The sequence below is a fragment of the Betta splendens genome, chromosome 19 (genome assembly GCF_900634795.4).
Source record: "Betta splendens chromosome 19, fBetSpl5.4, whole genome shotgun sequence".
NCBI classification, from domain to species: Eukaryota; Metazoa; Chordata; class Actinopteri; order Anabantiformes; family Osphronemidae; genus Betta; species Betta splendens.
In genome coordinates, this window is record NC_040898.2 from 12,368,234 (window position 1) to 12,388,834 (window position 20,601).

The window sequence follows — 20,601 nt, forward strand, 5'->3', positions numbered from 1 at the left end:
AAAGTGTTTAAACCACAAATATGAAGTATTCTAATTACAAATACATAATTTGATGCAATAGCTGAATAAATCTTAATTGTGAAACTGAATACTTCAAAGTACATGCAAGTAGGATTCACGGCAAGTGAATACAGTGTGTTTGGGTTTATCTATGGTACATTACAGATTTTATTATAATATAATATATAGTAATACAATATTTATACGGCCGTTAATGAAAGATGTTCAGTCATTCATAGTACGAGAGAAAGAGCGAGCGAGACAGAAAGAGAGGGAGCAAAAGAGTCCTGTGTCACGTGATTTGCGGCAAGACAACGGAAGTGAACGTCAACATCCAAGCAACGACTCAGATCGCAGGCGGGAACTTCACTGTTTGTTTCCACCAATCAGCGTCACAGGATCGTTTGGAAACGGTAAACGCTCCAGAAAGCCGCCCGTGGTCGCGAATCTTTAGCTGTTTGTAACCCTAATTCAATAAGAAAACTAATTATTGAGCGCGTCTAATCAAAAATTACTGTTACGTACTAAAGACGCTCAGCTGAAACGGTAAGTGAAGTTTGATCAGTCGCTAAAACCGAGGCTTTACCGTTGCAGGCTAGCTGCAGTGGTAAGAGTGGGCTTGGTGTAATTGCTGGATCTTGCGAAACGTGGTCGAAAATACCATTGTTAAACGTGAGCAAATGCGACTAACAGACGTATTGTTTCACTACGACTCATAAATGAAGACCCACATATTTAGCATAAAGCACAGAAAGTATTTAGTAAGGGAAGAGTCGTTGTCTCGAAAGAAGCTAAGCTAATAACAAGAGAGAAGCCGTTGATTCAATACAATGCTAACGTTAGCTGCCTTAAATACTGATACATGTCTGTAAAGCAGTCGAATAGGATCTAAATGTAATATTGTGTACAATGTGTATACAAAACAAAAATGCCTTTAGTGTGGCTGAGTTCAAAACATTGCATTAAAGCCTGTATGAAGATTTAAAGTACCAGAATGAAACCCACCATGTCTGATTTAAAATCGTATTGATTTTGAGCATGAACTATACCTGCATCTTGGTTCATTATTAATTTCTCCTGCAGATGTCGAGCTCTAATGAGTACAAACTGAACCAGGGACCAGAGGATGGCATTTCTGCAGTCAAGTTCAGCCCCAGCACAGCCCAGTTTCTGCTGGTTTCATCCTGGGACTGCACTGTCCGCCTTTTTGATGTTGGAGGCAACACCATGCGCATGAAGTACCAGCACTCAGCTCCAGTTCTTGATTGTGCCTTTTACGTGGGTCGCTTGGTTCTGTTTGTGATCATTTAACTGTCAAAGCCAAGTCTGATACTTACAGTTCATGTTTTCTTTTGCGTGCAGGACCCGACTCATTGTTGGAGTGGAGGTTTAGATGAACAACTAAAAATGCATGATTTGAATACAGATCAAGGTAAATATTAATCAGAACTTGTAAACAGTGTTTTATAATGTGTCAGCCTTACAAATGTTTTATTTTAATACATAATAATAATGGTCATGCTAATGATGTTTAATGGTTTACCTTAATAGATACAATAGTTGGCACCCATGATGCCCCCATTCGCTGCGTGGAGTACTGTCCAGAGGTGAATGTTATGGTCACCGGTAGCTGGGACAGATCAGTTCGACTATGGGACCCAAGGACACCCTGCAACGCTGGCACTTTCTCCCAACCTGAAAAGGTATAGCAATTGGGGCATGTTTCTTAGAAGAAAGGTTACAACAAGTACTTTTGTCTTTTACAGCTGTGTGTTGTTCTCACCCTCTTGTCTTGACAGGTCTATACCCTCTCTGTGGCTGGAGATAGGCTGATTGTTGGCACTGCTGGCAGACGAGTCCTGGTGTGGGACTTGAGAAACATGGGCTATGTACAGCAAAGACGAGAGTCCAGTCTGAAGTATCAGACACGCTGCATTAGAGCCTTTCCCAACAAACAGGTGAACCTTGTATGATTTTCATAACTGAAACACACAGTGGTTAAAACATTGGAGCCTATTTACTTACATTATGGCTTCGTTAATCGATGAAAAGCACTGTGTACACGAAGATGTTCGGTAGTAACTCTTCTGTCTCTGGCTTCAGGGCTACGTCTTAAGTTCAATTGAGGGACGTGTAGCTGTGGAGTACCTGGACCCAAGCCAGGAAGTTCAGAAGAAGAAGTATGCCTTCAAGTGCCACAGGCTGAAGGAGGATGGAATTGAGCATGTTTACCCGGTCAACGCCATCTCATTTCATAGTGTTCATAACACTTTTGCCACAGGTAATACTGACTAGATAGTACACGATAACTGCGACAGCTGCCTGGTTTGTTTCTTTCCTGTGGTCTTTAGTTTTCACAGTAGTAATATGCTCTTGACATGAGCTGTCAAGTTTACGTCAGTTATGAGATATTGGAAAGTCTCTGACTTAAGGTTCTAATCTTGAGTTTGACCTTGAGCCTCTCCTACTTCCAGGTGGTTCAGACGGGTTTGTGAACATCTGGGACCCATTCAACAAGAAGCGCCTGTGTCAGTTCCACAGATACCCGACTAGCATTGCCTCCCTTGCATTCAATATTGATGGCACCATGCTTGCCATTGCTTCCTCCTATATGCACGAGAAGGGAGACGTCAGCCATCCAGAAGACGCCATCTTTATCCGTCAAGTCACAGACGCCGAGACCAAGCCAAAGTGAGTCGTTCCTTCCTCCTGTATGTTACTTTGCTCCTCACTGACTCAGTGAGCAGCTGTATTTACGAAGAGCAGCGCAGTCAGCCGCAGCATATGCTGATCTGTATCTCACTCTGTTCGCTTTTCAATATCCGACAGTTGAAGGGTAGACAATGAGAACTTGCGAATCCTACGTGCCCATGCTGACACTTCTCTTGTCATCAAACCGGCTGTACTTGTAATAAACACATTTAATATCAGTGCAAAGTTGCTGCACATATATAACATTTTGAGAATTCATGATGTCAAATATGTTTGAACATATGCATTTTGATGTTCATCAGCAGCTCCTGAAGTGACTGAATTAGTTTTCGTCTGTTGTGTTTACAGGTCGACCTAACTTCACCTCAATCATTCCTCTGTCATTCAAATGCCTTTATAACATTTGGGTTATCTGCTAAAAATTAAAATTTTTCCTGTAAGTAGTATTTTTTTCCAACCTTCTTTTCTGCATTTCTTGGTAAATATTTTATCGTTATGTATTTTCTCTCAGAACTAAATTTGTTTTGAGTTTCATACTTGTAATAAAACATTTTCACCTGCCAATAAAGTCAGTTTGTACATGTATCACCTGTGAAAGGGAACTTGAGAAATGCCAGGAATGTGTCGGGGCAGAAGAGGTTGTTTTCTTGATGATGTGTTGAATGAAAGCGATGATCCACTCGTATTTGCCATGGGCTCCACTTGCCCCCAGACAGTGACCTGTGCTGATAGACATCAGAGGTCTGCAGCCTAAACCAGATCCTGTTTTATTACTGAGGAAAATGACAGAAAACCACTAAAGTGGATGGACTGGCTGCTTTTGGAAGAGGAAGGGGGTTAAAACAGAATGTCACAGTACATATACAACATTTTTAAGTTGAGAATAAATGAGTAAAAAATAAAAAAGTAGAACCTATAAACATTACAGATAAGCAGCCTAGCAGAGCTGCTTCAGCGCTCATCGCTTTTGCTGAGTTGATCTACGACTGTTTAAGTTGTTAGTCTGGTGAGAGTCGGACGTAAGGCAGAGCTGTAGCTGCAGTACCGCTGAACACATCAGTGTTCTGCAGAACGTGGAGCATTTTTCCCTTCAGCTTAGATTTCCAATAGCAACTAATGCAGTTTCTGAAGCCCTTCAGCCAAAGCAGCAGGGAAGATATAGATGTCAATTATTCTGTTTAAGAGCTCCAATTTTTGTTCTAATGGCTCTATCTGCTTCTGCAGTATCCTGGAAATGATTAGTTCGGTTTGGTTAAATGATGTAACTAATTCCCCATGATTGTCGATAATGAGTCTGTCTTTGAGGTTGGGCTCTGAGCGCAGCTTAATATGAAATGGCACTCATTTTGGACGTAATTACTGCTCTCGGAGCAGACGGAGGCCGGCCTGAGGATCGTCCTCGGGGTTACAGTGAATTACCTTGCTTCCTGTCATCTTTGGCTTCCGCTAAATTGGAAAATTGAGTTCTTTCAATGTGCATCACAACTCTTGAGGTTTTGTTGTTGGACAGTGATTTCATGGAGAAAGACGTTTAACAGCTGGTTACTCAAACATTTAAACAGTTACAATTTGAGCAAAGGTATAGATTAAATGCAACCCATGTTATTATTAACTAATTATAGCTGACACATCTGTTTAATTATTAGAGCTCTCCAGTTTTTTTCTGTTGCTTCAGCAAAGGACCAGTTAACCACATCAGTGGTTGCGTGGCAAGGCTCTGGTTTCCCACCGCTGAAGTGTTGCAGACAGTTTGGCTCTATATGAAACCATTACATGACAATTAAAATGGGTGATTGTGCTGCAACAGCCTGTCAGATGCATTTAACCCAACCACAAAGGCCTCTTATGTTCACCCAGGAGGGCACGAATGACCTTCAGCCAGACACCTTATCTCGAGACGGCTTTCGAATATTATATCGAGCTGATGATTCTGTCCGTCGTGAGCTGTGGAGAAATGGAGAAATCACATGATGCTTCGGGAAAATATCGACGCATTCTGGTTCGTCTTCCGTTTCATTGCTACAGTACATACTGCTGTTTGAAGACGCCCTCGCAAAAGAATTGGTTAAGAAGTAAATAACATACTCTACTGTACATCGACATTTTATAAAAGTGATTAATAGGAAACAATCAGTAAATTATAATGTAAAAAACAGCTACACAAACCCCTGCTGAACAGTTTCCAGAGGTTTGTCTATGGCTGGAGTGTTCAAACGGTCCATTGAAGCGCTTCTTGATGAGGATTTAAACAGTCTGCTGCATTCATTAAGAAATCCCGGGTCGTTCAAAGTGGACACAGTCCTCGCTCTCCTGTGCCGCTGGCCTGGCCTCCCTCGGCTGCTCCGTCCCAGCCTGGGATGAAACCTGAGCCTCCCACTTGGAGGCAGTTGCGGCCTGTCACTACACCTCCTGCCCCGGGGAGGCTTTTAAGGAGCTCTCATGGCCAAGACAACATCTCCCCCAGATCAGTGTAGTTACATTAGAGCCTAATGAGACAGCGAAGCTCAAGGCCATGTAACCCACTGCTTAGTTTTACACTTGCAGCCATTAATCTCTTTACGGGCGCGCGGCGGTGGGCTCTTCAGGGACAGCGGCGCTCACTTGGAACCCCGACTTTGCAGCAGATTAATCATTAGACAGCAAATTGAGAAAAACTGCTGGATTTGAATGACAGGTGGACACAGCTCAGCTATAAATGCATTAATTCTGCGAGGTACAGTGAGAAAACAAGCCCTCGAAACTGTACTGGAGGCTCGTCAATGATCCAGGTCCTGTCGGGATGTATGAGCCGAGGGCAGACCTGCACATGACAACGGTTTGGGCTCGAAATGCAGAACCTGTTGCTCTATTCCAGTGATTTGTGTCCCCAGGGGAGCAGCGGAGGGTTATTCCCATCCAAACGGAATGAGACTGCAGGTCTCTTCGGTCCGGCCTCGTTGTGCGAGTTCCCTGTCTGCGAGTCCCACCGTGCTGCTTAAAAGCTTCATGGCCACAGGACGGGGTCACAGTTTGTCCTTCCTGTAATTAGCATTCACGGTTAGCTTAGCAGAACTAATGCACCACATCTTCGAAGCTCAAGTTCCCTGAGTGTCTGTAAGAGGCTGTGGGCAAGATTCAACTGACTTGTATCAGTTTCAGCTGCTTTATTGGACGCTATTGACTAAACCTTCTACAGAAGATGCCGTTGCATTATCCGTCCAACTGGTTTGACATTTTTCTTTTTTCTACAGTACAGTGTGTGTTTGGTCAATAATTTTCTTTGCTGATCTTTTGCTGATCTGTGACACAGGAACATTTACACCAAAGGTGTTGTGGGAGCAGTTGTGAGCTTGTGGGTCTTAAGTGATATCTCTGCTCTAAGCTTTATTCTATATGTTGTGTAATATTACATTACTTACTGTATGAATAAACCCGTGGTTGAGGCAGACGCCTCCCCACCCTGATCAAGGCTATCTTCTTCTATCCTCCTCACTGACGCTTACATGATCTTTTTTTGGAGCAGTCGTTATAATTAGATCTAAGTGAGAAAACTGTATGTTTAGTGACGCCGTTACAGTTATCTGTGTTATGGATCCTGAAAAAGGTTTTTCCATGTGTTTTAAGTCTAACCTGGGGCTAAGTGGGGGAAATGTTACTTTGATGTAAAATGCATTTGTCATCTAAGTGCATTTTTTTCTGGCTGATCAGCGACTGTCGCACATTATGGAGCCAAATCAATGCCACAGAAAAGGGCTGTACTTTTATAAACAGCTTCCTGATTATTGGATTATTAACTTTTTGGGGATTCAGTGAAGTGAAACAATGTGTTTTCCCAACGACTCAAATGCCACAAACTAAAGTGAATGCAGGGATCAGAACTAGATGAAACCTGAAAGCACTCCTTCAAATAAAAAAAACCAACGCACAATCTGTGGAAGCTTTTGCACAAACACATGGCATGGTTAACTTGAGGAACTGAGGAGGAGGACAGGTGAGTTCAATCAAACAGTGATTTCAGGCAATGGGCGTGGTCAGATAAGGGGCGTGGCCAGTAAATGAGGGCGAGAGCCCAGGGATCCTGGTAGTTTCCGCACACAGAGCGACCGTGCACTGAGAGGCCTGCCTCTCATTCATCACCGTCCGCACATTATATTATTATTGATGGCTCGTGCCTCAGGCCAGTCCATTTGTTTTTCACATTTGTGACAGGAGGCAGAATGCTGGATGAGGTTTATTCTGCAGCCATGCCAGCAGCACTGCACGCAGCGCTCCCCTATGCATCTATTGATCATCACACCTCCCAATAATCTGCTGCCTGACACATTTGACAACATTATGTGGAACAGGTCAAAGGACAGCGGTAATGAAACTGAATGATGGATGTGGTTATCCGCAGCATTAACCTTGCTAATAGTCACACATAGCTGCAGCCCTACAGAGCCTGACGGCAATGCCATAAAAATAAAGAGCATTCAATGAGTTCGTCCAAAGGCAAGTGCATAAAAAGTAATAAGCACATAACACTGCAGCGAGCATCAGGTTAAAAGAAGCAGAGGTCAAAATTAAACTAAAGCATTTATGGAGAGGGGTTTTCTGTTGTCTAGGTTGTAAATATTCTTTGTGTATACAATATTCATATTTCAAATAGAAACAAGTTTAATTCAGAGGTCTGTTGACCAAATCCACGTTTACTTCAATCATGCTTTGGGTGCTACTGGAAAATGGGCTTGAAGAAGAAGGAAAACCGATTGTTTGGGGGATGAAAAGAGCAGCGGGACTGCTTTAAGGCGCGACTCAGCATCCCTCTGACTACAAACATACAGGCGTCAACAAATACCCAGCAGTTCCATGGAAAATTCAACCACACACGAGTTTCATCCTAGATTTTAGCCAAAAAAACATTTGTCTCGAAAGCAAATGAGCAGGTATTTCGTAAAAAGTGGGATCGTGTGCGAAAGGTCTGCAACACCAGGTATGAAGTGAGCTGCGCTCTGCTCCTCTCCACTCCATCCGTCCGTCCGTCCGTCCGTCCCGCCTGGCTAATGTATCCCTCTCAATAGCTGGGGACAAGGGGAGAAAGGCACAAAAAGCCCCAGCGCCGCCATGTTCGCAGCAGTAATTGGCGAGGAAGCTTCATTTCATTCACTGCAGCATGTCTTTTGTTGTCCTGTAGGTTTTTACAAGTGTGCTGCTTTTGAGAGTTGTTTAAAAACGGGCTAATTCCTGGAGCCCCCTGCCCGTGGGTGCCCGCGTGTCCATTTATTTATTTCCTGCGAACACAAAATTGAAAGATTCTGCTTTCATTTTATCGGACACTGAAGTGCGTGAATAAACATTCAACAGTGTCTTTATGACTCGTCTGAGTGGCTTTATTAATTTGAACATCTGCAGGGGGTGGGAAACATTTAATCGGGTACGGGTTCTGCTGCTTTCAGGCAGGAAGCTTTGTTGCCGCTCAGCAAAGTAGCGCTCAGAGAATAGAGGGTGGTGGGCTTTCATCAAAAGCCTGCAAAATGTAGTAGTTTCCCCCTCCACAGTTGCACTTGTTGTAAAATGCATTAAAAGATTTTTCACAACATGACATTTGTGCGTTTTTTAATGATGAGCACTCTTAACCCTCTGGTACGGCAGTTTTACATAAGCGCCGCTGCAAAGAACGATCTCACGCTTTTACGTGTGAATCAGACACTGCCTGTATTTGTGAGCTGCATGTTTTACACTGTGAGGGTTTAGCGCCTGCCTTCGCATCATCAGAGTCAATTAGATCAGTGTCGTATGCAAATCCTCAAACCACTAATGAGTCTATCAAACCAAATGCTTTGATTATTGATGATTATTCAGTTTCCATAATTCAAAATGCCGATAAAATACGTCAAGTGATGCCGCAATTGCACAGAGTGGGAGATTTTCGGTGCATGTTAGTATTCATGCTGTGTTTATGTTGGGCCACAATCAGAGCCAGGAGTTATCCCTAATCATTCCCCACTTAGAGTAAACAGCGCTTCTCCCGTGGGGTTAGACTCTCAGTACACAACCCTCGTCTCTAGGGTCCTTTAGAGATGAAACAGTTTTGTATCTCAGAAGATATTAGAGGATGTTGACCTCAGCTCCGATCAGAACCCGTGCGCAAACTGAAGCAGCAGAATCGCTCAGAAAGACTCAGGGCGGTTCACACGATGGGGTCGGACTGTTTGTTTAGTTTGCAAATCGACTGTCAAATAGCGTCTGCGTTCAAGTAGGTGAAGGGAAGCGTTCACAGCAAAGAGCCCGAGTCCGCGAGCGCTGCAGGGATGAATCCCACAGAATGACGGAAACGGCGGCTCACTTCTTCACGCGTGTCATTCGATAACGACCTGCGCTTCATGTCGGAGCCTTTCTACAATTGCATGTCATTTACAAAGGAAAGGTCAAACCAGTCACGTGACCCGACAACCCTGGGAACGGCGCCGGCCGGCTAAAGGTCAGAGTTGGACACCTGGCCGCATTGTCGGGTCAGGACTTTTGGTTCTTCTCGGGGCCACTTGGCCGCAGCAGGTCACAAACCTTCCTCGGCACAATATTATGTAACCTCCAGAGAGGCCGCAGGCAGAGAAGTTTGTTCTGCTACCAACCAGGATTTCCTCCTCAACAGAACCTTCATTGATTCCGTTTCCAGAGGCACCGCAGCCTGGATCAGCTTACCTTGTCGCACTGTGTTCTGGCCTGATCTCCATGTCCATTTCCGCCCAGCGCCTCCTCCCAGTCGCCACCAGGCTGCGTGACAGAGGCGGCTTTGTCCTCGCGCCCGGTCGTCCGTCCCTAATCTCTGCAGCGCTGGAGACGCGCCGCATGTCCAAGCGCGGCACCAGCCCCTCCTGAAGCGCCAAAGCTCATGATCCAGAGGTGACGAGGGACGCGGTACAGATAAATAATCACGGGACGCGTCGCATCGTTACACCTTTTTATTAAAACACAGGTGAACATAGGAGCACTTCATGACACAATGTCTAAAAACCCACACAGACGCACACAAACACAAAACAGCCACGCTTCAGTGCTTCAGGTTTGATTAAAAAAAAAAAAAAAACACATTTATCCACACCCAAACAATAAAACCTACATGCACCTTGAAGTTAACAGATTTCCATAAAACAGCCTGCTTTTCATCCCAGATAATCCGACATTATAGACTAAGTGCTTTGGAAAAGGACCTAATGCAGTGTAATACTCGAACGTTTGACTTTTCCAGGGGAGCGTTCCATGCAAAGCGATAGCACCGTCACACAGCTCCGTCTATTGCATTAGCTGATGAAAGCAGCTTCGTTTCCCACACAACCAGGCCCGCTACAAGCGCTAGCCGTTAGCGCAGCCCGGCACCCGGTGGAGAGCGACTCGGACGCACGCGGCTGCTAATAAAACGCCTTACGGCTGCAGCATTTAAAGGCGCATCACAGCCTCTCAACCCCACAGCGGAGGCCGCCTCCTGGCTTCAACCACGACAATTAACACATTAAACACTTCAGCCCTGAACCGACGTGACACAATCAGCCAACGTAATGATCAACTGATGGCTGGTGTAAAGCGAGGCCAGCTCTAAACGTGGAGGAGGAGAAAGTTAATCAGGCTAATTATTCTAAAACAAAGTGTTGCTGTTGAGGGGTAAAGTGTTTGGTTTTTCCTACTTTTTGCATAAAATTCACAGCATCCGATCCAAACGAAGCCGGTTAAAGGCACTTAGTAAAAACAGGATTCAGAGTTAGTTCTCATTTTCCCCTCCTCTTCTTCGTCAGCAGCTTCGTCATATGCTGAGCGTGATGCTGTGGATGGTTTTGGCCGGGATCCTAGCGTCGGCTTCGTCCCCGGCGATCCTGAAGATCACGCAGGTGTTGGAGGGGATGGTGGTGGTGGCGCTCAGGGTTTTTCCCAGCCAGCCTTGAGAGCCACGCTTGTACATCTTAACGGTGACCTGAAACGTAGGAAGGGACGGACACGGGATCAGTGTTGAACGTGGTTCCTGGTTGTTCGAGGCTGCGGTCTGGGGGTCGTGACCCTGACTGAGACCTCCTGACTCCTGGCTGCACCCCGAGCAGACATTCATGACTTTCACCTTTGACCTCTGCACAGACAAGCTGTTGCCTTGCGTGTGGTCACGACTCGGATGCAAATGGATTTAAATCCCCATTAAATTTTCCCTTAACCCTGTTTGTGCAGCTCGACACGATTCAAGGAAAGATCCAAACAGCGGCGCCCAAGTAAACAAACATTAAATTAACCGCGTCCTGACGGCGGCGGGTTTTTAATTCCCCTCCACATCTTGAATGGAGTCAGACTCTTGATTTTATGTAGGTTGTAGGGCATAATACACTTTAACACGACATCAAAACTCTGTTATGTTTGAGCCTGACAATGACGGCCTTAACTAGATTTAGACATGCAGGTAATTGAACCACATCCATTTCAAAAAGAATGCCTCGCCGCATCTCTTGTTTGGCTGCATTTACAGGGGATAACAGAATATTACAGTGCCTTTTCACAGTTCCATTTTCTTTCACTTTAGCATTAGGCAATTTTTCAATTATTATTTTTTTTCCATGTTCTTTCATCCCCGGCTCTCCATAATGTCTGGGCCTTTTAGTTAATGGTAGCGACAGTCAGAACCCAGTATATCGGCCCTTGTCCATTTTGTGGGTCATTGTGGAAGCCCAATAGGCCTTTTATTACACCGACATCAAAAGGCAGATAAGCATTAGAGGTGGGGAAAATACCCTGCACTAGATATGTTCCCTCTTTCCTTTGTCTGCTATTGAAAGTGATCATTTTAATAGTGAAGAGGTTGGTGAGCTTTGGGGCTGATGGGAAGTGCGACACCCCTGACAGCCTCCGAATATGAGCAAGTCGATAACACAACACAAGCGCACAGCACACCCTCAACACCTGCACACTCTCGCTGCTAACCTAATTATCCGCAACAAAGGACGCGGCTATTTCAGGCGCACGTCTTTCCAGCATTAACTTACTTATAAATGTGCATTAAAACAGGGAGAAAGAGAGAAAAAAGCTAAACAATTGTGTCTTGTATTGAAGCCTTGGCCGAATGCCACATGGCTTCTATTACAATAGCATCAGACACTTCAGCCCGACTGAGTGTCTATTAATTTGGGATGCATGACAAAATAGCTTTGTGACAGCTGGTGGCAGAAAAGCACATAAACCAGCACAAAAGACACCAGAGAGGAATTATTCTAACAAATCGCAGCATGTAATAATCAGCATTCATCTAATTTAATGGAGGCAAACGTGAGCACGGACGCAAACGCAAGGCCGGTCGGTTATTTTAGCCGAGAACTAGTCGTATGGTGAGAGCATGTGGGAATGCACACAGCTGTAAATAAGGCTGCTCAACACGTCCACATCTGTATCTATGAGCACAGCTGCAGGCTTACGTCCTAATGGTTCTTTGGAAAACACCCAATATCTATAACTTGGTGCAAAAACCTCACTTTCACAGCCGTTAAATACTCGTTTTATTCTTTAAAAGTAGCCGGATTATTTGGAATGGACGGCAGTCGATTCAGCTGGGTTCACTCCAACCTCAGACTGGGGACTTGTGTGTGGTCCTGACGACCCGTCTGCCGCTACAGGAGCTGTCGCTGCCTGTTCCTGGACGCGCCTCAGCCACTTGAGGCGAGCGTCTGGGTGTTGAGACGATGCCGCGCGTACTTGGAACAGGTTAGCTGCTGCTCTACATCACAGCCACACGGCGTTCAACAGATCAGTAGGTGCCATTAATAACGTCTGGCTGCAGATGCTCCCGCAGGTGAACGGGAGGCATTGCTATTTCGGGCGTGGACAGGCCTGAGTGTGCGCCTACACGGCTCCGCGGCGAGGACAGGACCCTCGGGCGAAGGCTGGGTGTCACACAAAGGGCTGAGAGCTCACTTATCCGTGTCTGCCCCCGATCCGCCTCTCACTTTCAGTGGCGCGGGGGGGGGGGGTCGGGGGTCGCGTGAATGACATCACTCCTCAGGTTTCAACAGACAAACTTCTTGTTTACCGTCTGCTAATAGTCATAAATCCTGCCTGTTCACCTTTTGCCCTCTTTAATAACGGATACCATCCATCACAGAGTTCCCTCCATCACTGATATTTAATTGCTTCCAATTAGAAAACAAATACACAAACTCTTTTTTACACTGTAGACCTTCATTCTGTCTCAGTACAGACGATACAACCTCGGTTAGGGACGTGTCGCCGCCTGCGTGTGCCTGAGATTCTCCCCCTGATAAAGTCAAAGCGTCTGCTTTGGGGATCAGTCGGCGCGGGCCGCTACCCGGAGCCACAGGTGCAGTGTTTCAGGTGAACTCTGGGTGCGCGTAACAACACACCGCCCTCAGACGGCGGGCTCTTTGTTCCGCGGCAGCACCTCTGTCCACGAGCCGAACGCGATGGAGTCGGCCCAGATGTGCTCCGCTAACGAGGCGATTAGGTCGAATGGGATGGATGTTAACACCCTGCTGAGAGGTTTCCTGAAATACATTAACGTGGATTACTGTCATTCCTAATTTGTTTGTTCTTTAGTTTTAAGCCTAGGTGGTGCAAGCATTTAGCATTTTTCCAAAATAAAAGCTGGCAAACCTGAAATAATCCTTAATCACAGCTGTTGTAGGAGGTTGTGTTGACAGAGCTTTCTAATAAAGGAAGAGTAAATTACGTAATCTCGTACAGCAGCAGCTGAAGAGTCACAGAGATTTGTCCTGCACTGAATAATCAAACATCATAATTGACGCCCGCTCTTTTTGTAGCTCCTTCATCAAGATGCCTAAACTTTAGTTTAGTCCCATAACTTCCTACATCAATAACTGAATTTGTCTGAAATTAAAAGAAAAAAAATGACGAGTTAAGTTCTGAATCGCTGCGTCTCTTCTTCCAGCCTCGACCTGCCTCAGCTAACAGGAAGCCATTAGACTCTTGGCAATAACCATTTACATCCATTCACCCAGCTCTGACTTTATTTCCATCCGCATAAGTGCATTTTCTGCGCGAGGTTAAAATATGAATCTCCTCCCTTTTCTCCTCAATGGGTCTGGTTGTCTGGCTGACTTGAGAGGCCGCAATCTATGACTGATTTAATTTGCTCTTTACGAACATCTCTAACAGCATTACCCCCAGAGCATACACTGACCGGCCCATCTGACTCCATTACCTCCCAAATCAGGTTTAAAGACCATATTGATGCCGTCCGTTATTAAGGGTGATTATCAAAACAACAGACAATGGGCCAAAGTGTCTGTTAACTAGTTTATCCATAATTTCACATAACTGTAACAGATGGCAGGGCTGTCAATTAAATACTGTATCTGCTGCACACGCTGTCTGGATATGCGGCGTATTAGCCCTTCACATTAAAAGAACGATAGTCTGCTCACAGGTGGTCTGAAGACACTGAGCTCCCAGAATCAACCGTTATTAACCGGTGATTTTTTTAGCCTCGCTGTATAAAAACAGCAAGATAAAAATGTTAATGTTGCCGCTCGGTCCACTTCACCACCTTTATTCTCCTCAATTAACAGGAATGGCTTTTGAAACTGTAATTAAGTGTCTCAGCTCCACTCAGCCTCTTCATTATTCATGAAGCCCTATTGATCATATCTGGCTGCGCGGATCGCTGTAATATCCTGAAGGCCCAAAACAAATAGCCGAGCTTTCCGGGATAAAATTAAAGTCTTGGCCCGTGACCAGAGGAAAGTTTCTGCTAAATACGAAATCATACAAAAGCATCTGCTGCCAGAGAATCATCAGCTCAATATTGGGCTATTGTCACGATGTATGACATCATTAGAGCTGCAATCCATGACTGATCAGCACATTTTTTTACCAAGAACAAACAAGAAATATGTTTCACAGCTGATGATGTCACATTTTATATAATGAGCAATCTGAAACTCAAAGATAACACACACAACAGGTATCTAATCTCCATGTACGATGAGCTGCAACTGAAAAATGAAGAATTGATTTGCTTGAAATATTTTTTCAGCTTATTTCAAAAAACATATTTACAGACGTATTTAATGCCAAACGTCAACTAGATTATTTTGTGTGAACAGTGTTTTACTCATAAAGACACTTTATATGTATTTATTTTAACTTGTAAAATATTATTTTGTAAAGAATATTAATGGCTCTGAGCTTTGTTTTAAACATGTATTCAAATGTACTGAAAGTCAATCTCCAGCAGCGTTAAGTAGAAATGTGTAAAACATGAACTGCACTGGTTGATGTTTAACTAAATTAACAAAAGAGCCCTTGACGAGCCCTTGGAAATGACGGCTGCTGGGAGCTGGGGGGTGTATTTAGAGGAGACGCGTTGAGTCATCTTCAAACGGACGCTGCAGGACTCTTCACCGCAGCTTAGTGCCCAGTAAAAAAAAATGGACTTTACCAAGTTTAATCACATGCTATTACAAGGCAGCTTTTATCATTGCCTTCCCCCGAATAAGTGCTGGTGTCTTCGCTAGTTCGTTACGGACACTTGTGGTTCTGCAGCACTCCTCTCATGTGTAATTGCATGGTTAGCTTTCCTCTGTAGCTTCCTACACACACTCTGCCGCAAATTATTTCCAATTCCAGTTTCCTTTTGAGAGCGACGGTGCAATTACAGAAATCTGAACATACTGGTAATTTCCCCGCAATTTTCGCCTTTGTTGGAAAATACTGGGCGACTCGCCGATCGGCCTTTCTGGGAAAGTCTTCGGAAACTTCTCCCGGGAACTTTTTCGCACAGAAATCGTCCTTCAACGAAGTTTAGACGAGTGCTTGACAAATGAAAACAGAGGCCTCCAGGTCTGCCAATCTGTTAAGAATCAGGAAACTCAACTTCTCTTAGTTGACGTCTGCTAAGTAAAACCTGCACCTTTTTGTATCTGTGGTCATAAAACATTTAAAAGTACACCGCTGCTGCATTTCTATTCACAGCGGCTGCTGTGTTATCTATTTAGGCTCAGTAAATGGCCAGCTCCTGGCCTTTTGTGCGCCTCTATTCATTACCGCCACAAAGCGCTTGATGTCTCCCCTCTCGGCCTTTTCTCTCTGAGCGCGGTGCACCAGTCTGCCCATTACAGCCTGCGACACGTGCAGCCTGGAAGACGGCCCAGGGGCGAGGAATGTCAGCGTGCACCCGCGTTAACGAGCCCGGTCCGTCTGGGATCCGAGGCCGCTCGGAGACACGCGGCGTTTCTGGGGAAACGGAGGGCGGATATTTGCTGGTGGAGGTGTCGCCGGAGCGTTTGCGTCTTTTCGGCCCGGTGGCGTCTGTTGTTAATCAGCTGACGCTGGGGTGTAGTCTGGTTACGATCGGAGGAACTACATTGTTGTTTCTTAGCTAGGCAATTTGTAGAGACACTATAGGCTCAGTGTGAGACAACGGCTCCATTTCAGCCTCTACGGAAGATTCTAAGAACTGGCAGAAACTGTTAAATATCACAACAGGTGACACGATGAACAACATGAGCAACCTGTGCTTTAAATTAAAATATAAATAGAACACACACACACACACACACACACACACACACACACACACACACACACACACACACACACACACACACACACACACACACACACACACACACACACACACACACACACACACACACACACACACACACACACACACACACACACACACACACACACACACTAATTACCCCTCAATCCATACAAATTGAATGAAGCCAGAACCGTGTTCTAAGAATATAGCCCATAATTAATAAATTACAGCCACTCCACTCAATCATTCTCCACTTTGGGGACTCGTAGACATCCCACTCTCGGCACAGGAACCGGCCGGGCCCACAGGAGAACACGTCTAGCGCCTCCGTGGTGGCTCTGCGGACGCGCCCGGTGCCACTTCTCGCAGCCGAACACATGCCTGAGTCAAACTCTGGGTCACATCGCACATCTTCCACCCCGCGTGTTTACACCTAACAAATCGGACGCATGCATTATTTCTACGCCTGGGGGAGCGATCGGGTTGCTGCGCCCCCTCACCCTTCGGCCGCGCTTCCTCCGGCAGCTGCTGCGCACGAGCAGGATCTAGTTAAAGACAATCACGTGGAGCAAAGAAGCAGAAAGTCTGAATGTTTGAGAGTTTTCCTGGGAGGTTACTGCAGATCAATGACATGAGTGCACATGTCTTTACATTGTTTAAACATAGTAAACAGTGCACCTTGATAGTCAACATACATATTTTGTAGATATATTCAGAATATTAGGAGAAGCATAAACCTCATGGATCCATTTAGAAACACTTCTTTGAGCATATGAGTCATTGTCAGCGTGTGTCCCTCTGGGCTACGACCCACTGGAGACCGTCTAATGATTGTTGGGTGATGTATCAAATACACAGCAGCTGGAGGCAAGAGGGGACGAGTACATGCAGTCTGGGATTTGGGGGGTGGAGGGGTGGGGGTGAGTGGAGTCTGTGAGGAAAGCCCGCATGTGTTCCGCTGTCGGACGGCGACACTAGAACCTCGTTCCGGACCTTATTGGTGCTGCCTGCTTGAAGCCTCGTTGCTTTTTATGGATTGATTTTAAATGCTACCAATGGAACCATTTGATCACATTCACAGCCAAACAAAAGCAATAAAACAACCAACGCGACCATGTGAATAAGCTCCAACTGTGACACAGGATATTAGGGAAAAGTGTATAAGATTTTTTCAGCCACTCATCAAAGTGGTTACTAACACTGGTGCTATTGGAAATTACATTATTGAATGAGATTTTTTAAAATAAAGCCTAGTTTAGCCTTTTCTAACTAGACGCAAATTTTAGGAAAAAGGGCCTGTAAATCTCTAATTGATTTGTTTTCAGAGAAATACAATGTAACTCGTTATGATGATCTGACTAATTATGCCTGTGGTGTTCCTTCCAAAAAAGTGTAAAAGGTTGTTCTGCAGTGAGGTGCCAGACTTAGTGTAACGGTTGTAAAGTCACACTGCCCCCTGCTGGTGCCTTTCGCCTCCCAGGGCATTCCCAGCGTTCCCAGCGTTCCCAGCCTTCGCCTCTGGTCCTGGAGCGGCCGACTGACCTGAGGAGTGTGTCCCAGCAGCGTCAGCAGCAGGTCCGGAGACAGGACCTTGACCCTGGAGAACTCCAGCGTGTCCGTCTCGGCCCGGTCCAGCGCGATGTACTGGCAGCCCTGGAAGTCGCCCTTGAGCAGCCCGCCGCAGTGCAGCCGCAGCAGATCCCAGGTTCCCACCCGGCCCAGGACCTCCCGCGCCGAGTCCATCTGCCTGTACGACAGATGACCTGCGGGCAACGCGCACAGGGAAAGGGGCTGTTTGCTGGAATCTATAAACGGCTGGAAGCAAATAAAAGCGTATTTACTCTTAATATTTCAAAGCACCGCTCACCCGAGAGCCAGGACGGCGTCAGGGCATCCGATATCCAGGCCACGTAGCCCTCCCGCAGAGATCTGAGGAAGTCGTCGGTCTGGCTGTGGGAGACCAGCTCCCTGGATCTCCTCAGGTCCTCGTCCAGCTCGCAGTCTGGGGAGAGGAACACGACCCTGGGGAAGAAGAGGCTCCGGCGCACCGACACGCCGCTCCTCCTCAAATGGCCGCACAGGTCGGCCGCCTTGGTCTGGAGGCAGCAACCGGGGGGGCGAGACCAGGATTTTCAACACGTTCACCACCAGCCGTGTTGTATAATAACACGGATGCACTTTTTAATCCCCAACAGCGCCCGATTTGAGAAACGACGGCTGAGCGGCGTGTGCTTTGTGTGGGTTAATGAAGTTAATAGATCCGATCGAGCGGCGCTGTTTGAACAACGCCATGGGCCCCGGTGAGCGTCTATACAGATGGAAATGAACGCAGACCTGGTGACAGCTGTGTTTAGGCACCTGCCTGCTTTCACCCCCCCAGAACCACAATTATGGCCTTTCAAGTGAAGAGCATCCACTTGGGAAGTTTAGGAAGCGCCGCTGTAGTGTTAGAAATTTCCATATAAATTGTTACGGTGACTCAGAATCTCTTAACCTAGCGGAGGTTTGGAGGCAAACAATGTGGTGGACAATCGATTGGACCTTGAATGAAGCGCAGCAGAGTTTGACATTCAGGCGCTCATGGTATTTAAACATTTCTGTGTGTGTGCGTGTGTCTTTTTGTACCGTTATTGCTTTGAGGGGATCTTCGACCTGTTCGATGCAGGTATTGGTGACGTTTCGGGCCTCTTCTCTCACCTGGACGTGCCACTTCCGGTTGTGAGCGGACACCGTGCCGCTCCAGGCTTTCACGTCCACGCAGAAGATCCCCTGGCCTTCGCACAGGAAACAGGTCACAAGCGTTACTCATCAGGAACGAATGGACGTCTTCCACCTCGACGTCCCAGCTACCGACCAGTGAGGATGACGACGTTGATGTCGTCGTCGCTGTTCTCAAACTGGTCCGGGACGCGCAGGTTGGAGTAGATGTCGCTGTTTTTGAGGCCTGTCAGATTCCTACAGTGCAGGAACGAGGACATAAAAACAACGAGCTGGCGCTAAAATGCTCATTTGAGTTCTAAATCGTGTGTGTAAAACTTTCACGCTCACCTGATGTGACGTATGAAGTCCGCCAGGGCGGGCGTCTGCTGCTGGCTCTGGCCTCGCTCTCTCTCTGAACCTCTGGAGGTCACTTGTAACTGGGTAAACAGGCTCCCGAGCATTTTAGCCTTCTGTGAAAACAAGGAGATGGTTTAAACCATGCAGTCTGACGTTAATAAACAAGGTGAGTTCATATTTTAATCCAAACTAATAGAACCGTACACATCCCATTAATTATCGACGACCCCTGAAGGCATCAGCTGAAGCTGCCTTGTTGACGACACGCGAACCTGAACTCGTTCAGGACAAAGAGTTGGGCCCGGAGCGCGTGCTCAACGCCCTCGTGCGCTGACATCAAACACAACAATACCTGCTGCCGAGGTCGGCGTCGTCTGGAGAATCTCTGAGGTCGCAACTGCGACGGGATCACTGCGACATTTTAGCCGGCGCTGTTTTCTGTCCTCGTCCAAATGCTGAGCAATGAAACTCTACCCACAATCCGCGCGCGCCCCTCCTCCGCGCCAGCTGCTCCCAGTGTTCCTGGTGTTCCTGAAAGAAGTAAACAGCAGACCACGTGCGCCACCTGCAGCGTCAGATTTCCCGCACGGGGCCGTGACGTCACCGCACGTCACTCGCCCCTGCGAGGCCTGGCTCGGGCAACGATGCCTGCTATGTTCATGTGACGATCAGCTGATGCTCCGCTTGGCTCGGACTCCCACGCTGAATAAAGCACAGTCACTCCAGCCTTGACGCTGAGGGTCAGACGTTGGGCTTGACTATGAATAACCTTTGTCACTGTGGAGCCCTGAACTCCACATGCTCCACACCAACACCACCTGTCCAGCTGATGATCATCAATTAAGCAATTAAGACTTAGGACTGGCAGCTGGTGGCTCAAATGGGCAGGTGGGGATGCAAAAGCATCAGGACGTTTACACCTGGCTAAAGACTATTATATACATAAAAGAAGACTATATATATATATATATATATATATATATATATATATATATATATATATATATATATATATATATATATATATATATATATATATATATATACATACAATTCACAGGCTTACTCATGCAGTGGGATTCTCACACCCTCCATGGGCCTAGAGGATATTACAAAAGTGATGAAGAATATTTAATTCAGTAGGAAATACACACCGCGTATCTCAATGTGATGATAAACAATATCCGGACAGCAGAAAATACTATGAAAGAGTTTAATATCAAGAGCAGATAGCCAAATCAGCTCATATGGGCTCAATGGAAGCCAATAAACAAAGGCACTCTGCCTCTCCTGACCTTCACTTCTGGTTGAGATGGGGCCGA

At 46.1% G+C, this 20,601-nt stretch overlaps 2 protein-coding genes across 6 annotated transcripts; one reads left to right on the forward strand and one right to left on the reverse strand.

The window, feature by feature from the left end:
* The first annotated feature begins 291 nt into the window (after positions 1 to 291).
* On the forward strand, positions 292 to 4,054 carry bub3 (BUB3 mitotic checkpoint protein). Of its 4 annotated transcripts, none has more exons than XM_029135346.3 (8): positions 292 to 413; positions 1,084 to 1,278; positions 1,363 to 1,432; positions 1,552 to 1,703; positions 1,800 to 1,958; positions 2,104 to 2,281; positions 2,475 to 2,691; positions 3,061 to 4,054. In XM_029135346.3, exons 2-8 carry the CDS (start codon positions 1,084 to 1,086, stop codon positions 3,068 to 3,070), a joined length of 981 nt encoding a protein of 326 aa, XP_028991179.1. In that variant the 5' UTR covers positions 292 to 413; the 3' UTR covers positions 3,071 to 4,054. The 4 variants fall into 4 exon arrangements, with proteins under 4 accessions (XP_028991179.1, XP_028991178.1, XP_055360609.1 ...); XM_029135345.3 differs by having other exon boundaries at positions 404 to 546; XM_041068621.2 differs by lacking the exon at positions 292 to 413 and adding an exon at positions 651 to 672.
* A 5,563-nt stretch (positions 4,055 to 9,617) lies between these two features.
* On the reverse strand, positions 9,618 to 20,031 carry si:zfos-911d5.4 (uncharacterized). Of its 2 annotated transcripts, none has more exons than XM_029135256.3 (7): positions 19,632 to 20,031; positions 19,271 to 19,392; positions 19,077 to 19,177; positions 18,848 to 18,996; positions 18,090 to 18,318; positions 17,765 to 17,985; positions 9,618 to 10,636 (listed from the first exon to the last, which is right to left on the reverse strand). In XM_029135256.3, the coding sequence occupies exons 2-7, from the start codon at positions 19,381 to 19,383 to the stop codon at positions 10,469 to 10,471; spliced, it is 981 nt and encodes a 326-aa protein (XP_028991089.1). In that variant the 5' UTR covers positions 19,384 to 19,392; positions 19,632 to 20,031; the 3' UTR covers positions 9,618 to 10,468. The 2 variants fall into 2 exon arrangements, with proteins under 2 accessions (XP_028991089.1, XP_055360570.1); XM_055504595.1 differs by lacking the exon at positions 19,632 to 20,031 and adding an exon at positions 19,484 to 19,600.
* Between the last annotated feature and the right edge of the window lie 570 nt (positions 20,032 to 20,601).

Coding starts and splice junctions, on each gene's coding strand:
- bub3 (XM_029135346.3), top strand. CDS start 1,084: ATGTCGAGCTCTAATGAGTACAAACTGAACCAGGGACCAGAGGATGGC. Junction 1,279..1,362: donor TTCTTGATTGTGCCTTTTAC/GTGGGTCGCTTG, acceptor TTTTGCGTGCAG/GACCCGACTCATTGTTGGAG. Junction 1,959..2,103: donor GAGCCTTTCCCAACAAACAG/GTGAACCTTGTA, acceptor CTCTGGCTTCAG/GGCTACGTCTTAAGTTCAAT.
- si:zfos-911d5.4 (XM_055504595.1), bottom strand. Junction 19,178..19,270: donor GACTTCATACGTCACATCAG/GTGAGCGTGAAA, acceptor CCTGCACTGTAG/GAATCTGACAGGCCTCAAAA. Junction 10,637..17,764: donor TGCTGGGACACACTCCTCAG/GTCAGTCGGCCG, acceptor CCTACGTTTCAG/GTCACCGTTAAGATGTACAA.